Source organism: Sinohyriopsis cumingii, chromosome 14 (genome assembly GCF_028554795.1).
Source record: "Sinohyriopsis cumingii isolate HCF-2022 chromosome 14, ASM2855479v2, whole genome shotgun sequence".
NCBI classification, from domain to species: Eukaryota; Metazoa; Mollusca; class Bivalvia; order Unionida; family Unionidae; genus Sinohyriopsis; species Sinohyriopsis cumingii.
The window spans coordinates 88182448-88199839 of record NC_142974.1 but is presented as its reverse complement, the minus strand read 5'-3'; the positions used below and the strand labels follow the sequence as shown (position 1 = coordinate 88199839).

General features: G+C 34.8%; 1 protein-coding gene across 4 annotated transcripts in view; it reads right to left on the bottom strand.

The window, feature by feature from the left end:
• LOC149784323 (mediator of RNA polymerase II transcription subunit 30-like) overlaps positions 1-17392 on the bottom strand; it is a 78494-nt gene that overhangs the window by 8497 nt on the left and 52605 nt on the right. For all 4 annotated transcript variants that reach the window (XM_089932356.1, XM_089932354.1, XM_089932357.1 and 1 more), the window contains one exon: positions 8580-8675. In XM_089932356.1, the coding sequence (XP_089788482.1) occupies positions 8580-8675 (96 nt within the window). The remainder of the gene's footprint in view (positions 1-8579; positions 8676-17392) is intronic.

Sequence of the window (17392 nt, the reverse complement as noted above, 5' to 3'; positions counted from 1 at the left end):
TATGGACAGCGTTGTTTTGCATACCAGGATCCAGAAATGTGGAATGAATTGCCCACAGAACTTAGACACACAAAGACACAGTGATCACATTCAAGAGGGCTCTCAAAACTCACTTATTTTGACTGCAAGAACAAACTTAAAGACCTAATAATGTTTCCTACCTTAAATATTCTCAGCATGTTTTTTATGTTTTCTAATTTCTTGTTGTTTGTGTTTGTAATCATATCATTATATTTTTTATCTTATAGGTGTTATCTAATCTTGTAAAGCGCCTAGAGCTTCTAAAAATTAGGCGCTATACAAAGTCCTCATTATTATTATTATTATTATTACTATATGTTCTATACATGAAAAGGTATACTTAGGGACAATCAATCTACTTCACCAGTCAGATTGCCTAACTGCTTGGACTGACTATTTAAAGACGTTTAGCGCAAGTGCTCAACTGATCCATACAACATTTATACTGAGTAGGGGTGTGTGTTAATACTGAATACCAGTATATTATGGTATTAAATCGATCATACAGTAATCGCAATATAACTTTCTTATATCGATATAGTATGATATTGATGTAAATTTTGATAAAAAGTAGCAAACAAACTATTATAATTATTATAAATTAATATTAGCCATGTTTCACTACTTATAATAGTTTCTGATTGACAATGACCTACTGAATTAAATATCTTTACTTCTGGTTATCAGCTTCAGTAACATTTCTAATTCATTTCCTGGGCAGTTCCAGCATGGGTAATGTGAAGTTAAGCTGTCTGTGAAACTTCATCCTTCTGATGCTTTAACTTCTCTTCGTCAACAAATAAGCAACTTGCTGACATCAATGACTAATTGACATTGACCTTCAGCTACAAGCATTTCAAGCATGGCTGAGTACAACCTGGTGAAATATTCAAAAGCACAGTCTGCTGTATGGACTCATTTTGCATTAAGAAAGAGTAAAATGGATGGGAAAATTGATGAGGCAATTGCTGTGTGCTGACTATGTGCGGCTCATTCCAGTAGAAACACAAATCTAACCTACCATATTGTAACACCCCATGTGTTATGAATGGAAAAGACCAGAATTCAGGACTTAAAAATGCTTTTTATTAATAATAAAGATGAGATAGAACATGCCTTTCAATATTGCATAGTCACTTTACATCAATACAACAGTGTTTGTCACAACAATATCAACTTCTGATAATATAGAGCAGTCTTGTGTGTCTAAATGCCAAATGACAACGTTGTAATACACCATATTATGGTAAAATTAAGTATATTATTAAATTTATACATATATTAACAGCTAAATTTATTAGATTGACTGTAACACATTCTAGCATAGTAGCACGATCTGAATGAAAAAAATAATTGTAGTACTAGTGTACTTGGGCAGTGTGGTGGGAGATAGCAAAAAAGGATTTATAAAGAATTATATAATAATTCTAAAGCATTTAAATTCAATAGCAATCATGTAATAAATCTAGTTAAAATTTCTTTTAACATTTTGAATCAGGCTTTAGATTGTATGGTGTTAAAGTTAATGTAGGTTATGTAAAAAAATATGATTTATGGTTTTTGATTGGATTTGGAATATATGGCCAAAATTCTTTTCTATTTAGATGTTCATACTTTGCCGCTCTGACAGCTATTGCAAGTACACTGTCTGCACTCATATTTAGAGGCTCATATTCACATCACATGACCTTAGCCAATCAATGGTTGTCCTTTCTAGGGCTAGCCATAGTAGTAACCAAGTCAACTATTCAAACTGCATGGAAAAATCCCTCTTAACAAAAAATTTTGAACAAAATTAATTCTTTCTCTATATGTCCATGGTGTGCATTTTTACTTTAAATCTTATTTGTATACTCATACCTATTATTACATAGAAATGAACAAAATGGACAAGTGAATTTCGATGCAAATCAAGGAAGAGTACAAGGTACTGATGATGCAATGAGACATAATATGGTTATCAAATGCATACTATTTTGCAAATTAAAGTAAAATAACAAGTTCTACATAACCAAGAAGGACCCCGAGTGGCAGAGTGGTCTAAAGCGCTCTCCATTATGGATCACGCCATCTCACCTCTGTATGCGTGGGTTCAAGTCTAGGATTCGGCCAATGTGGGTATGTGAGAAAGCTTGCCAGTAGCATCTCGTGGGTCGGTGGTTCTTCCCGGGTTATTACTCTACCATTAATACTGGTCACCATGCATAGCCTATTGTGTGCTGAAAAATGGTGTTAAACCCCACAGCAACAACAACATAACCAAGAACTTACAATAATGAACAGTAACATTAGTTCTAACTTACTGTTCAACAAAAGTCTGACAAGAGAAATGTGATTCTTCGGTCCAGCACATTGATTCCATCAATATCCTGCCTCTCTGCTGTTTCGGTAACAAAATTCCACCGGATGGTTGAAGTCACTAATTTATGGACTAACATCATGTTTCTGGCTTTGATATTCCAGAATCATGGAAGGTAAGATACTTCATTTCCTAAACTATTCATGTAAAATTCAGCATGACACACGCATGGTCCAACAAGGAAAATTAATATGGCACAATAACTGCTAACATGCAAACATTTTTCTACTTCATGTTGGTGTCCCAGGGCATGTAAAACTGTTGATGTCTTTACATGAATTCTGTGACTAATTCATTAATACTCGGGGGCCCCCGAGTGGTCAAAGTGCTCTCCGTTACGGATCACTGCCATCTCACCTCTGTCTGCGTGGGTTTGAGTCTCGGATTCGGACAATGTGGGTATGTGAGACAGCTTGGATGTAACTTCTTATGGGTCAGTGGTTCTTTTCGGGGATTTCCCCAGTTCTTCCTCCACCATTAATACTGGTCGCCATGCATAGCCTATCATGTGCTGAAAAATGGTGTTAAACCATACAACAACATTAATACTCATGACAACAGTGTGACATTACAAGGACCAGACAAAGGTTTTATACTCACATTTAGTATAAAACACAAGAGTACACATTGTCATATAAATAGTTCTAAGGTTTTGCCTTAGAACTATTTGACTATTTCTCATTGTGCATGTGTACAATGTTGTCTTGGGTGAATACGTGTTTTTCCAGGCAAGCGACTGTATTAATATGCACCTCGCCAGAAATTACTTGTGACGAAGGAACATTAATAACATGATATGCACGGGTATTTTACCCTGACTCTTGCTCACTCTCCTTTGGATTTAAGTAAGATCAATTTCTAAAACAGACACTGGTCGTTTTGGATCACATCAAGGAGTGTACGCTCTCCATTGTTCTCCAGCCATAGGGGTAAGTGTTAAATTTACATTTTATTTGATATGTGAAGCTTATTTGGTTTGTAATGTCTTATCACGTAATAATTCATTTATTACAACGCAGATTTGAACTTTGAATTACAAGTCACTATTAGAGGTTAAAGTATTAGCATATATCTAGATATTATACAGAAACTGTTATTATGACCAATTTGGTTTTATTGTAGCTGATTGTGACTGTCAATGTGATTGTGACTGTGAATATGACTAGAGCTGTCTGAAGCTGTCTAAAGTTGTTTAGAGCTGTCTGGAGTTTCCAGAGTATTTAAGGCTGTGTGCTGTCAATGCGTAAAATGTATGTACGTATGTCCGTGCCACAGACGTAGATGTAGAAATTCAAAAGGGTGCTGTATGCTGTCTGTACATGCATACGTATGACTGTACATGTGGTGGATCCATAAAGGATGCGAGTGGCCAATAAGAGTGTGGGCCAACCCAAGGAATCGTGTGACTGTACAAGGGGTCTAGAAGCATACGTTTGGTTCAATTATTGTTCCAATTGCCTTTTTATGTTCATAAGATTATTTTGAATCTTAGTTGTGTTCATAAGATTATTTTGAATCTTAGTTGTGTTCATAAGATTATTTTGAATCTTAGTTGTGTTCATAAGATTAGTTTCAATCTTACTGCGTTCATAAGATTATTTTGAATCTTAGCTGTGTTCATAAGATTATTTTGAATCTTAGCTGTGTTCATAAGATTAGTTTCAATCTTAGTTGTGTTCATAAGATTAGTTTGAATCTTAATAGGAGTTCATATTCGAGATTATGTGAATCTCTCTTGTAGCATAAAATACTGTTTGAAGCGTATCTGCAGTCCATGAGGTTTCTTGGATCTTTACTTCATACTGATTTAATATTTATGGTTTATTTTCAATGTGTGAATGTTGTGTAGAGTGATTTGAGTCAGTGGTATGTTGAGAGCGTGAAAGAATCATTATAATTTTACATCACATATTTTTTTTCTTTCTTTATTAATTCATTTCATAAATTTCACATCTTTCTCACATTGTGTTTGTCTTATTCATTTAGTCCAAAACCCACTTGGTTTCTATTCTGTGACACACATTTATAAGAGATGCAGACAGCAATCTAAACAACAGTGGGTAAGTGGCATACATTCAGGAATGGAAGAAGTAATTCACGAGTGGTAGATGTTTTCAGTGACAGATGAAAATGACATGATCAAATAAGCCAAAGTCTTGTAGGTCAAATATCATCTCACATCTCAACGTTTAACATCAAATAATCTTCACACATTAATTGGACAGTGTTTATGCATGCAAAACTTCATTCACAATATCATTAAGGTATTACAACATAGTGAACTGCATCATTTTTTCTGACTTTCGTTTCTTGTTTTTACATTATCATTATTAGTATTATTACCGGAAAAGGAAATGTAGTTCTTAATAGTGCCTAGTGTTTTGGTTTGTTGAGTTAGATATTACAATATGAACATGCACCATTTCAAGAAATGTCGTAATCACAAGATGACAGACAATATATCATCTAACTCTGCTAATGTAAGTTCATCGTTTGAAAATAATTCCAATCTGTCTAAAGCTAAAACATTGTAGCCAATCCAGAGAACCTTACCAGGGCTCATTGATGCAAAACACTCCTCCCATTCTTCTCATGCTTTACAAGGTGTGCAGATTTATCATAAAATACATGCATCCATACCAAATATTGGATTCACCAAGTTGAACTTTTTACATACACTTGACACCCCATATAATGTTTCAGGTAGAAAGCAGTTTGCAGAGGTGATCAATCCTCAAAAATATGCTAAAGTCAAGGCACTGGTAAAAGAAGACCTACAAAATGCTGAGAAGGTTGCATTGACAACAGATAGTTTGACATTGAGGTCAAATGAATCATATCTGACAATCATGTCAACTCACATTGATAAGAATTGGAAGCTGATAAACAATGTTCTTCAAACTAAGCCCATGTATGATGGGCACAAGTGAGAATATAGCTGCTGTAATCCATGAGGCCCTCAAAGAATGGGAAATACAGCCTATTCCATAACACCTATTGTATCATATAATGCATTTAATATGGACTGGGCAGGGACTCTTGTAGGATGCAATTTTCACATCAAGTGTTATGCACATACAATTCATTTAGCTGCACAAAAGTGTCTCAAGATAGATGCATTGAAATTATCCTCATTAGGATTCATCAAATAATTGGGTTCTTCCACCAAAGTACAACTGCAGCAGCTAAACTGATAAGCCAAGCTGAACTGCTGGGTCTACCAGATCATAAGCTTATGGCTGATGACCCACTAGATGGAACAGTACTTGTGACATGAATTCAAAGTTTCTTGAAATGCATTGTGCGATAATTGCCATTTTGAGATACAAAGATCTTGCTAAGATAAAAGAAAAAGATTTGAACACAGTGTCCGATGATGACATTTGCCTGGCAGATGAGATAATAGTTTTTCTAAAACCTCTTAAAGTGGTGACAACCACTCTTTGTGGTGAATCTTTTCCAACAATTTCTGTTATCATGCCTCTTCCTTGTAAACTTATTAACATTTTCCAACATAGTGATGATGGCTCTCTAGTAATAGCTCAGATGAAAAGGGCTGTGGTTGATGATCTTCAGGATAGATACACTCATCAAGAAGAAAGTCTCACCATTGCTGCTGCCTTGGATCTACATTTTAAAGCCTTGCCTTTCTTCAGTGATGCACAAAGGTATGAAATCTTTACCAAAGTTTTGCAGAGTGCATCAGAAATCTTTGTTGAAGTGAAGGCTGGCCATGACACTGATCACTCACCTGTGGGTGAGAGTGGTCAGTCAGAATTGCTACCTTTGCCACAGTTAACGGGGCAGTTATGCTGCTGTGGATGTGTAATCAGTTTGCAAGAAGCTCAAGTCACACATTGGTCAGAGTGATATGATAGATAAAGGTACCTGTTGTTCTGGCACGCAAGAACTTCTTGGTGATGTCTACATAACTGGTGTTGAGACTTCAAAAACACAAAAGGAAGAACCTGAAGAAGAGCTTAAGAACTATAGAATGTTTCCGTTGATTCCCTTGAATTCAAATCATCTTCAGTGGTGGAAAAATCACAAGCAGAGATTTCCTAGATTTGCTAAATCCTTATTTTTGCATACCAGCAACAAGTGTCCCTTCTAAATGGGTGTTCTCTATTGCAGGATGTATAGTAAATGCACAACGTTCAGCCCTAAAAACTTATCATGTTGATGCTTTTATCTTCTTAAAAAAATATGAAGTGAGTTCCATCATGTGATTTTCAAGGCAGTTAAGTTTTAAATACACTGGGTAAAGTGAGAATGAAAAGAACAATCTGCAGTCTTATGCATCTGTGTTTATCAAAAACCAAATTACAGACTGTGAACTGTTCAGACAAAAGACCTAAATTATAACTCTTTATTACTGTGTCAGATTGCAACTACTGTACTGCATTTTATTAAATTTCTCTATAGTATTTTAATTTAATATTAATTAAATAATTTTAATTACTTTTCTGAAGTTTGCATTCATTTTGTTTCAATAAATTAACAGTAATCTGTAATTCCTTCTTAAATCAATATATTGCAATAATATTTTGCTTAATGTTGTAATATATTGCAATATGATTTTTAATTCAACAACCACCCCTAATACTGAGTTAAGTGTTCTGCAACCTCTGAAACTTCTGGCAAGAACTCAATAAATCTGACTCAGTATAAGTTGAGTTTTGACTAAATTATGGATTTTTTATGCGACCTAGTGGAGCTGAGAAGTCCTGGGCTTTTCTCTATCAGGAACATGCCTCTTTCTTCCAACTTTTTCTTGATCTCCCAGAAGCATGGGAACCCTGTATACTGGCACAGATGTACTAGAGTGTTATATGAGAGATGGGAGTGTGTTATACTGACCCAGATCAGCTGAAGTATTACGTAACAGGTGGCTTTGTGCTATACAGATCCAGATCTGCTGGTGTAACATGATGGTTGGGTGTGTGCTGAACTGACCCTGGCCTACTGATGCATTATGTGATTGTTTGGATTTGTATTGTACTGGCCCTCATCGACTGGGAGTACTATGGAACAGGTGGATGTGTACTATACTCACCATATGCTGGTACACTGTCATGGCCATCTAATGTTATTTATATCTATATTATTATAGTTCATTTTTGTAATTATGGATTGTAAGGGTCATTTAGAAAACAACATTAAATGCTAATTTTCTTTATAGTTGTGGGTTTGTACTTTAGGATGAGGTCATTTTAGTAAACATATTACATAGCTTCAATATAGTGGGTTTAAACTTTTGGATGAGGTCATATCGTTCAAGTAAACATGGTTTGACCTTGGAAGCTGTAAAAGGATAGAGTGATTCTGAAATGACTATTTGACCCTCAATCTGCTTTCTGTATTATGTCTTAGTTTTTCATATAAGGGATGATTTACTGAAAATTAGCTATTCCTAGTATGAATGTCAATCTTAGTGGAGTCAAACAGTTGTGCAGATTTAATTTACGTTTATTTTATTAATTACTCACTGAAATTAAAAGATCCTCAGACTATAGAATTTAGCAGCTGTTTTGGAATTACTGTGAATTGATTTAAAGACATTTTGGATTAAATCATTGTCAAACATTAAGACTATTGGCACATCAGCACAACAGACTGAACTTCATTCGGAACACCACTGGAACTCATTTAGAATACTCAATATTTTTTAACTTTTCAAACTATTTATGATTTCATTCAGTGATACAGTAAATTATTTTAAATTTTTCACTTTTTATTCAAAGAAAATAAATTATTTGTTGCATTTTATAAAACTTGTTGGTTTTCACTCTTTTATGTTATTTAGTTTAAGACCATCGAGACATAAAATTAAGTACAAACACAAATATGCCTATCAAATTTAATTTGTTTTCTTCAGGTGGTTTGTGCTTAATTGTGTCTAAAGTGGCCTTTGCTTAATTATATTTTTTTAACAATTCTGTCTAAATGGCTTTTTGAAAAGAATGTGCAAAATAATTATAAAAATTACCACATTTCCTAGAAATTCTTATCTGGTTGTCTACATATGGATACAAAGATACAAGATTGCACTTATCTAGACTGAGTAGTGTTTTAAATATAATGCTAAACAACCTTATCAGGACTGGTGTAAAGTAAATATGGATGGATGGACTTGATCAAATCAGGATGCCTTGTTGCATGTATTGGTGAGGAGTCTAAAAACATTCAATTATATTACCTCTACAATCTGTTTATGTTCCTCAGTAGCATATCTGTAGACATCTGTGTTAGTGTTCTTTTCCAGGGCTGGTTCATCAACAAATGGAATTAAATGCTGCAAATACATAAAACTTTGATATGAGGAATAAAATTCTACAAGAGAATAGTTCCTTGAGAGACTGATGCATTATTGCCTGTGAAGAATTTATAAGAATTCATGATTAGTCCCCATTCTTCCACCCTTTTATTAGCTCTAATGCTCACAGACTAGAAGAACTTACAGAATGATCTATTGTAAGCTGTCAGTATCACTACTCCTTCTCAACTACTAGCAGGATTGCAAAGACACTCTACACACACATTCATCTCATGGCTTACTTGGTCTTAAATGAAAATGGACTACTTGGATATCAAGTATGGCCTTCACAGTGGTCATCTTGAAAATTGTGTACTCACTACTTCAGAATGATTGGTCACATCAAAATGGGATTTTCACTGAAAGACTTTTTATGATGTCTAGTTGATCCTAACTGAAAATGGTGCCAATCTGATATCCAAATATGGCCACTACAGCGACTATTTTGAAAATCTTGTTGCTGTAATTCCTTCTGAATGGAAAGTCATACTGACATGACATTTTCATTAACGACTTATTAATGATATCTAGCTGTTCCTAAATGAAAATGGGGCCAATCTGATGACCAATATGGCTGCTACATTGGCCATCATGAAAATATTGTTCTTACCTGTATGACTGGATGTATCAGCCATTTTTACTAAAACATCTTATGAGGCCAACAGTGTTGCACACTGAGCAAAGGATCACACTTTTTTCACAATTGTTTGTCCTATGTCCCCCAAATCTGGACCCTCTGAGCTCCTATGCATCTTTGATGATTGGTTCAATTCACACTTTTGACCAAATTTAATTTATAATCAGGCTGAATTAATGACAAAAGACACTAAACTTGTTTAAATACACAATTTGTCATATAATTAATGATTTAGCAATTTGAAAAAAAGAAATTAAGAAAATGGGGTTGTTGTTGTTGTTGTTGTTGTTGTGGGGTTTAACGCCATTTTTCAGCACACAATAGGCTATATATGGCGGCCAGTATTAATGGTGGAGGAAGAACCCGGGAAAACCCCAGAAAGAACCACCGACCCACGAGAAGCTACTGGCATGCTTTCTCACATACCTACATTGGCTGAATCTGAGACTCGAACCGGTGCAGACAGAGGTGAGATGGCAGTGATCCGTAACGGAGAACGCTTTAGACCACTCGGCCACTTGGGGCCCCCAGAAAATGGGGTATTTTTGATGATAAATGCTGGCAGATAATGCTCCCCCCACCAAAATATGTGTTCCTATTTTGCTGTTTTTAAAATTGGAGTAGGTGGGTAGGTTTCTTCTTCCTTTTTAAACATAACCAGTTCAATTAAACGCACAAATAAATTTCAGATTTTTTTTAAAATTTGTTTTTATCCTGGGGAAAAAGGTACTAGGGTCAGCATAAATTAAAAGGGATGGTCAGCTGACCAGAAACACATTTTCTTTTGCCTAATGAGACTATACTTAAATGACAGCAAGATCTAAAATGGAAAATCCAAGGTGCAGCTCTTTTCAGGTTAACCAGATGTTAAAGCATGTTAATGTATCGATGAGTTACTTGAACACATTATCAAATGTCTATCAAAACAATGTACATATGATTGAACAGTGCAAACAAAAACAAAATTAAGGTGCAAAACATGTAAAAGATAATAAGAATATCAAAGTTTTTACACTATTAGAGCTTTGTGTACAACAGTTTTCCTTTGTCCCTTTAAAATAGTATGTCCCCCAAATCTGGGGGTGGAGACACAATATTCCCTGACCTTGGGATCTCTAGTTGGTCCTAACGGTGCCATTCAGACATTCAATATGCCTGCAACAGTGGCCATGTTGAAAATCTTATCACTATTTCTTCTGAATAAATGGTCTTTTCACCTTGCCATTTTCAATGAAAGACTTTGTACAATGTCTAGCTGGTCAAATGAATATGGTGCCAATCTGACTTCTAAAAGGACTGACATAATAGCCATCTTGAAAATCTCATTATCATTACTGCCCTTCCTATGATGTCTAGTTGGTACTAAAGAGAAATGATGCCAATTCTAATATCAAATATGGCCCCCATGGCATCCATCTTGAAAAGCTCATTATCATTACTGCCCTTCCTATGATGTCTAGTTGGTACTAAAGAGAAATGATGCCAATTCTAATATCAAATATGGCCCCCATGGCATCCATCTTGAAAATCTCATTATCATTTCTGCCCTTTAATGATGTCTAGTTGTTACTAAAGAGAAACGATACCAATCTGATATCAAATATGGCCCCCATGATATCCAACTTGAAAAGCTCATTATCATTACTACCCTTCCTATGTCTAGTTTGTACAAATGAGAAATCACCCCAATCTGGTACAGAATATGGCCCCCATGACAGTGCATCCCCCCGGGGGGGGGGGGGGGTAAAAATGAGGGTAAAAAAAAAAACCTTGGTGTCAGAACTGGGGGTCAAATAAAAAATGTGGGGGTCAAAAATGTACTGACAAATGTTCCTCTGACTCGTATTTTTTTAGCAACTTGCGCAGCATACTCTCTCTCTCTCTCTCTCTAAACATACAAATAAACCAACAACTGAACATGCACAATTAACAAACAAATGCATTGTCCATTCAAAGAATCATTTTATCAGTTCATTTTTCTTTTAAAGTCGTACTTTTTAGAGTCTCTTTATATTCTTTTTGAAGCAATATTATAGACCAACACATTATATACAAGCCAATACAAAAAGCCAGCAGCAGAGAGGCTGAACAGACTCTAATTGAAATTTTTCAAAACTATTATTTGGAGGCTTCCTACGAGGATTTCCTGAATAGAGAGCTTATTTAGCCGCTTGGAAGCTTCTAATAAATTAACTATTTTAAATAAGGTCCAGAGTCACGCCTCTCTGCTGCTCCTTTTTATTTATCAATTTTTTATCAGATTATTATCCAAAGATTTTATCAAGACCGATTCGATATCTTGTTCGAGGATCATGTAAATTTACTGTTATGAATCCGTGTGGAGTTAACTGAGCCTGCAAAAATAAGTTTTTAAATTTAATAATTTACAACTCACCATTACACCAAGTTTGGTGAATATTTCTCAACGTGTGTGTGTCAACGCTGTTAAATACAGCCAAAATATTACAGTTATCTCTAATTACTTTTGGAATTTGTGTGTATCGCTGAGTTACATAAATAACGTCAGTGTTTTTATGCCTGCCACGAGAAAATATCCTTGCAGGGTTTGTTTGTTTGTCTAGCATTACGTCTTCATACACAACTAAATTATTGATATTCATGTCAAGATCATCAACTGACGGCGCTTCATCAATGTCGGTGATAAATTTGATAACACTATCGTTATTTTCACTTAATTATGACACATTTTCATTAAAATCTTTAAGTACCTCATAACATCTCTGGTCATCAACAGATGGTGCAACTAAATATAATTTATCCCATTTTAACCACCTCATTATCAAATTAAGCAACAATTGCATTTTCCACTACCAGATGGACCTATTATTATCATTCTAATAGAATTTGGCAACGCAGCATGGTGTTTAACTGGTTCTTGTATTTTTGTAGCGGAAAAATCAATTACATTCATGACATAAATATATTACGGATTTATATTGTGTAAAATGTAAATCACGCACATCAACGATTGATCCAATTACAATTACAACACGCAATAACAAATCAGCTATTACAGGTAAATGCGCTGTTTGTGGTACAAAAAAGTTTAGATTCATTAAAAAAAAAAACTACGGAGGTGATATTACCGCAAAATTAACAAAACTGCCTGGTGTTCCCTGGGCTAAATATCCTGGAGAAAAAAATCTTCCCGGATATAATTATTGCGGCCCTGGGACACGACTTGATATTAGACTTGACAAAAAGGATCAACCAAAATTAAATGAAGATCCTGTAAATGCCATCAACAGAGCATGTTACGTTCATGATATTGCCTATCGAAGCAATGATCTACAATAAAAGGCACCTCGCAGATGTAAAATTGATTCATACATTAAATTCTATTCCTGGTAAATCTATCAGAGAAAGATTATCAAGCTGGTAAATAAAATCAGCAATGAAAGGTAAATTAGCGCTAGGTGCTGGTAATTAATATAATGGAATCGGTTTATTATTCTCCGGCTGGATTTTGGAAAGGTAAAGCAGCAATAAATAAACTTGCTAAAGCCGCTCGAGTAAAGGTTTCAACTGCTGCAGCGTGGTTATCCAAACAAGCGGTATGGCAAATTTACTTACCACCACCAAAACAAATTCCTTTTGTGTATTTTGACGTTAGTGTCCCTAATAAAGTTCCTCAAGCCGATATAATGTTTTTGCCGCATGATATTATTGGTTTAGAAACATACAAGTACACACTTACTGTAGTTGATATTGCAAGTAGATATAAGGAAGCAGAACCACTAACAACTAAAACAGCTGTTGATGTTGCAGACGTGTTTAATAAAATTTATCAATGAGGACCGTTAAAATAGCCAATTTTACTTCAGGTTGATCCTGGTAGAGAGTTTTTAGGTGCGGTATCATTTTTAATGAAACAAAATAACGTTAAAATACGACGAGGACACACTGGAATTCATTGCGATCAGGCAACTGTTGAGCGATTTAATAAAACACTTGCTGAGAGATTATTTGGATATCAGTACGCGAGAGAGTTTATTCAGGATTCAAGATCATACAAGTGGGCTGAAAGATTACTGGCTGTAATATTAGTGATAAACAGCGAACCAACACGAGCAATAAATATGAGACCAGCTATCGCGATTACAAAAAAAATTATGCTGATAAAAAGATGTGATTTTTCAACATAACCAGTGCTAGGCAGTATCACCGTAAGATATTTATATAAACCAGGTGAACTTGAAGGCGGCAGAAAAAGAGCAACCGATCCTATTTGGAGCATTACAACACACAAAATATCTACCGTGACAAGATCAACAGGTAGACCAGCTGTTTATGTACTTGATTCAAATGCTCCTCAACGCGGATTTACTTGTGAAGAATTACAAGTAATTCCCGCAGATACTCAATTGCCACCTAAATCACTTAACTAGCTCCACGATTACACTCCAAACATACCAACGTGACATTTTCTCGTGTATGACCACAACTGTTATCTTTTCTGTCAACAGTAAATTGTCTTGAATCATTTTTTTGGTATTTCCATAACATTACAGTTACAACCCGAGCAATGATTATTTTGTTGTTGTTTCAGCGATACAATAAATTCCACATCAAAGTCAAATTTGTAATTATTTTTTTTCGTCATATTGCTCATAGCTAGATAATTTTTTCTTTATTGTATCATCACAAGTTTTGTCATCAATTATTATCGAATCTAAAACAATTCTACCAGTTGAGATATTTTTCTAACCCGAGATACCGCTAAATAAACTAAATTTGACCACGATACGATCATCAAGAATCCAAACTCGTGTATCAGCGATAGTTAATCCTTGCGATGAGTGAATTGTCATGGCATATCCAAGTGTCCAAGGAGATTTATTTGAACACAGCGCACACTAAACAAAACCAATATCAACCAAACCAATATCAATTAGTACTAAATTTTGCTTTACTGATTCTCCTGGCACATCAACGTCAATATTTTGTTGTCGCGTATCTGATGGTCAATAACAAAGCGGGACTTTCTCGTTGGGAAATTTTATTTTATGTAGCTGAAATAACTTCTCTTGAATTTTATCTCTATTTTTCTACTAGCAACTATTAAATCATTTGGTCTCCATGTAAGTAAAAAAATTTTCATTGGTGTTTCTGAGATTACTTTTCTCATTACATCACACTGAATTTTATTTCACTGCAATCTAATTAATTTCTTAAATTCGACTAAGTTTTCATCAAGAGATCTGTAAACGGTATCAGATTCTTCATAATAATCAATAAAACTCTTTAACCAATTATAAGGAGATTTTCCATCAATAGGGCTAGGTTGACCGTGATTGCCGCACATTATTACCACAGTATTTCTCGATAATAACCAATCGAGAAATGTTTTTAGTACCTCAACAGATAGAGTACAAATTTCATCCCAAATAATTACGTTTGGAATACATTTTTCTCCCATTCGCGAAGAAGTCCACACACTGCCGCTATATTTGAAAAAACTGTGATAAGTACACGAATTAACCCCACGTTGCTTCATTTCTCAAGCGAGTCTGTGTGTTGGCGTTAACACAACCATGTCAGAGTCATGAAATATTTTTATTAACCATGTCGTTTTACCTGAACCACCTAATCCATTTACGTACACTGTTTTATATCATGATATTGGATCATTTACAGATGGCGCCAATGATATTTCTGATATTTCACTGCGATAATATTTATCTCTGATTATTAAATCAGCTGATGCACAATAATCAAGTATTTGTTCGCGCTTTATTCTCCATGATCCCCACTCAGTTCCTGCTAACGAACCTAGCAATGATGCGTATTTAGCTTCAATATAGAATGAATCAGTAGCAACCCTAACTGCGAGTTTAGGAAACTTATTTATCATTGATAGTAAATTTATACTTACGAACGCGAACATAGATGATCTTAAATGAGTATATTGTGGAGATTCTCCATCGATATAACTAACAATGGAACCTAATTTTTTTCCATATGATAAATAAACAACTTTTCGACTACAAAATGTATTTTTCGCAGCAGTATCAGCTATTATAAAATCTAATTCAACATCGTCCATGATTAATTTAGAATGATGTCTTTGGTGATCATATGCTCCACCCCGAGTAAATTTACCAATTATTTTTCTACCGAGATCTTTTGTAGACTCATCACCAGCAGGCATCCACACTGAAGTTTGTTTTCGATATTATATAATTGCTTCACTGATTATCAGCGATTTTAGCATCAAGCAATCCAACATATATCTTAATAGTACTATTGGTACCCAACGTTGTTCTGAAAAGTGTTTTCCAAACCAAATATAACATATTTTATGAAGATCCCTAGCAAATTCAAACGATACTGCACGAGCGAATCCCAATAAGGGAAAATCTGGTAGCGGACCATTAATTGCTACACGAGTCATTTCATGCATTGGATGTCCAAACTGCACAAAATACTCAGCACAATCACCCATCCCTAGAAAACTTCCAGGATAACAAGCTATCATGTCAACAGATATCATACAACTATGGTCGCACTTGGTATTCCATAAACCACCGTGATCGTATTCGATACAACTTGATTGTACATCACTGAGAAATTCATTTCGCTTTGGCTTCCATGAGTTTTTCTTTCTAGCAACGTAAGCAGCAAATGATGGAACCATAAAACAATTAATTAATAGTTCATCAGCTATTGAATACTTTTCTAATAACTGTTTCATTTCATCATGAAGAGATTTCTTGCGGTATAAATCTCCGTTAACCCGAACAAATTGATCATACTTTTCATCGCTGCAAAAAAGCCACATTGATACCGGATCAGATTTACTTATTTAATAAATAAAATCAAATATTTCCGAGGAATAAAATTTAACAACATGATCTCGCGGAAATATTGTTACTGCGGATGTTCAAGCGTGACAATTATTTCTATTGGTGTTCCTCTTGATTTACTTACTGACGAGTACAATATCTCCCCCGATAGTGTTTTTACCATCATAGGAAATTTTAACTTCGTTGATAACGTAGCAACATCATTTATATATGCTCCATCAGTGAGTGATTCAGCCCAAGATGTTATTTTTTTATGTCGCAAGTCAGTTAATCCATTTCCACATTTTGTTTTTGTAAAATGTTCAATTACTCGCTCAGCTACACAATTTAGCTTTACTGACATTTTCATCGGAGCAAGATTTCTGATATCGGGTTTATCATTTAATTTATAAAGACCATAAACAACAGCCATAACAGGATACGATCGATCGTAATATGGTTTATCTAAACCTGTTAATAATCCTGGTTTAGAGGTTTTATGTAAAATTGTTTTTTTCCCCACCAATGATCGGATCGCTTTTATCTCAAATTATCCACACATCATCATTTGTCTGTACAATAAATTTTATTCGAAAAATATACTTTTCATCACCAAGACTTTCAATTATTTTTTTTTGCTTGCTTGTCAATCATTGTAAAATCATCCGAAAAAGTTTTCCAAGTGGAAAATACGTGAGATGCTCCATCTTTGTAGAATTCCTCCTTGGTAGAATCAGTCTCAGTTAAAGTCTGCTCAACTCTATCAAGATCAAATATTTAATTCATATTATATTTTAGACAAATATCTAAATAATAATGAATCAATGCAAGTGGTTAATGATCGGTTCGCTGACTTGTTGTAATAAAAATCATGTAGAAGTGAATTCTGCAGTGAGCATTTACAAGGTATCCATAAAGGTCATTTAGGACCAACTCGCTGCATAAAATGTAATGTTGAAGTTTGAGGAAAAACTCGTTTATGCGCAAACTGTGGCGGAAAATGCTACCAAGAGCTTAAGCAACACTACAACAACAAAAATACTGACAGTGACAAAATTATCAAATCCGAGGAGGATTATCTAAATAGGTTTTCAAGCAAATCTTGATTTAGACAAATGATAATTGTTATATGAATCCAGTATTCATAAAGCATCCAATTATTGATAACTACGAATCATCCTGCAATGGCGTTGTTAGAAACAGTAAATCAAAAAATACAGTTGGTACTATTAGTAATGCTGGTTACCTCAGAT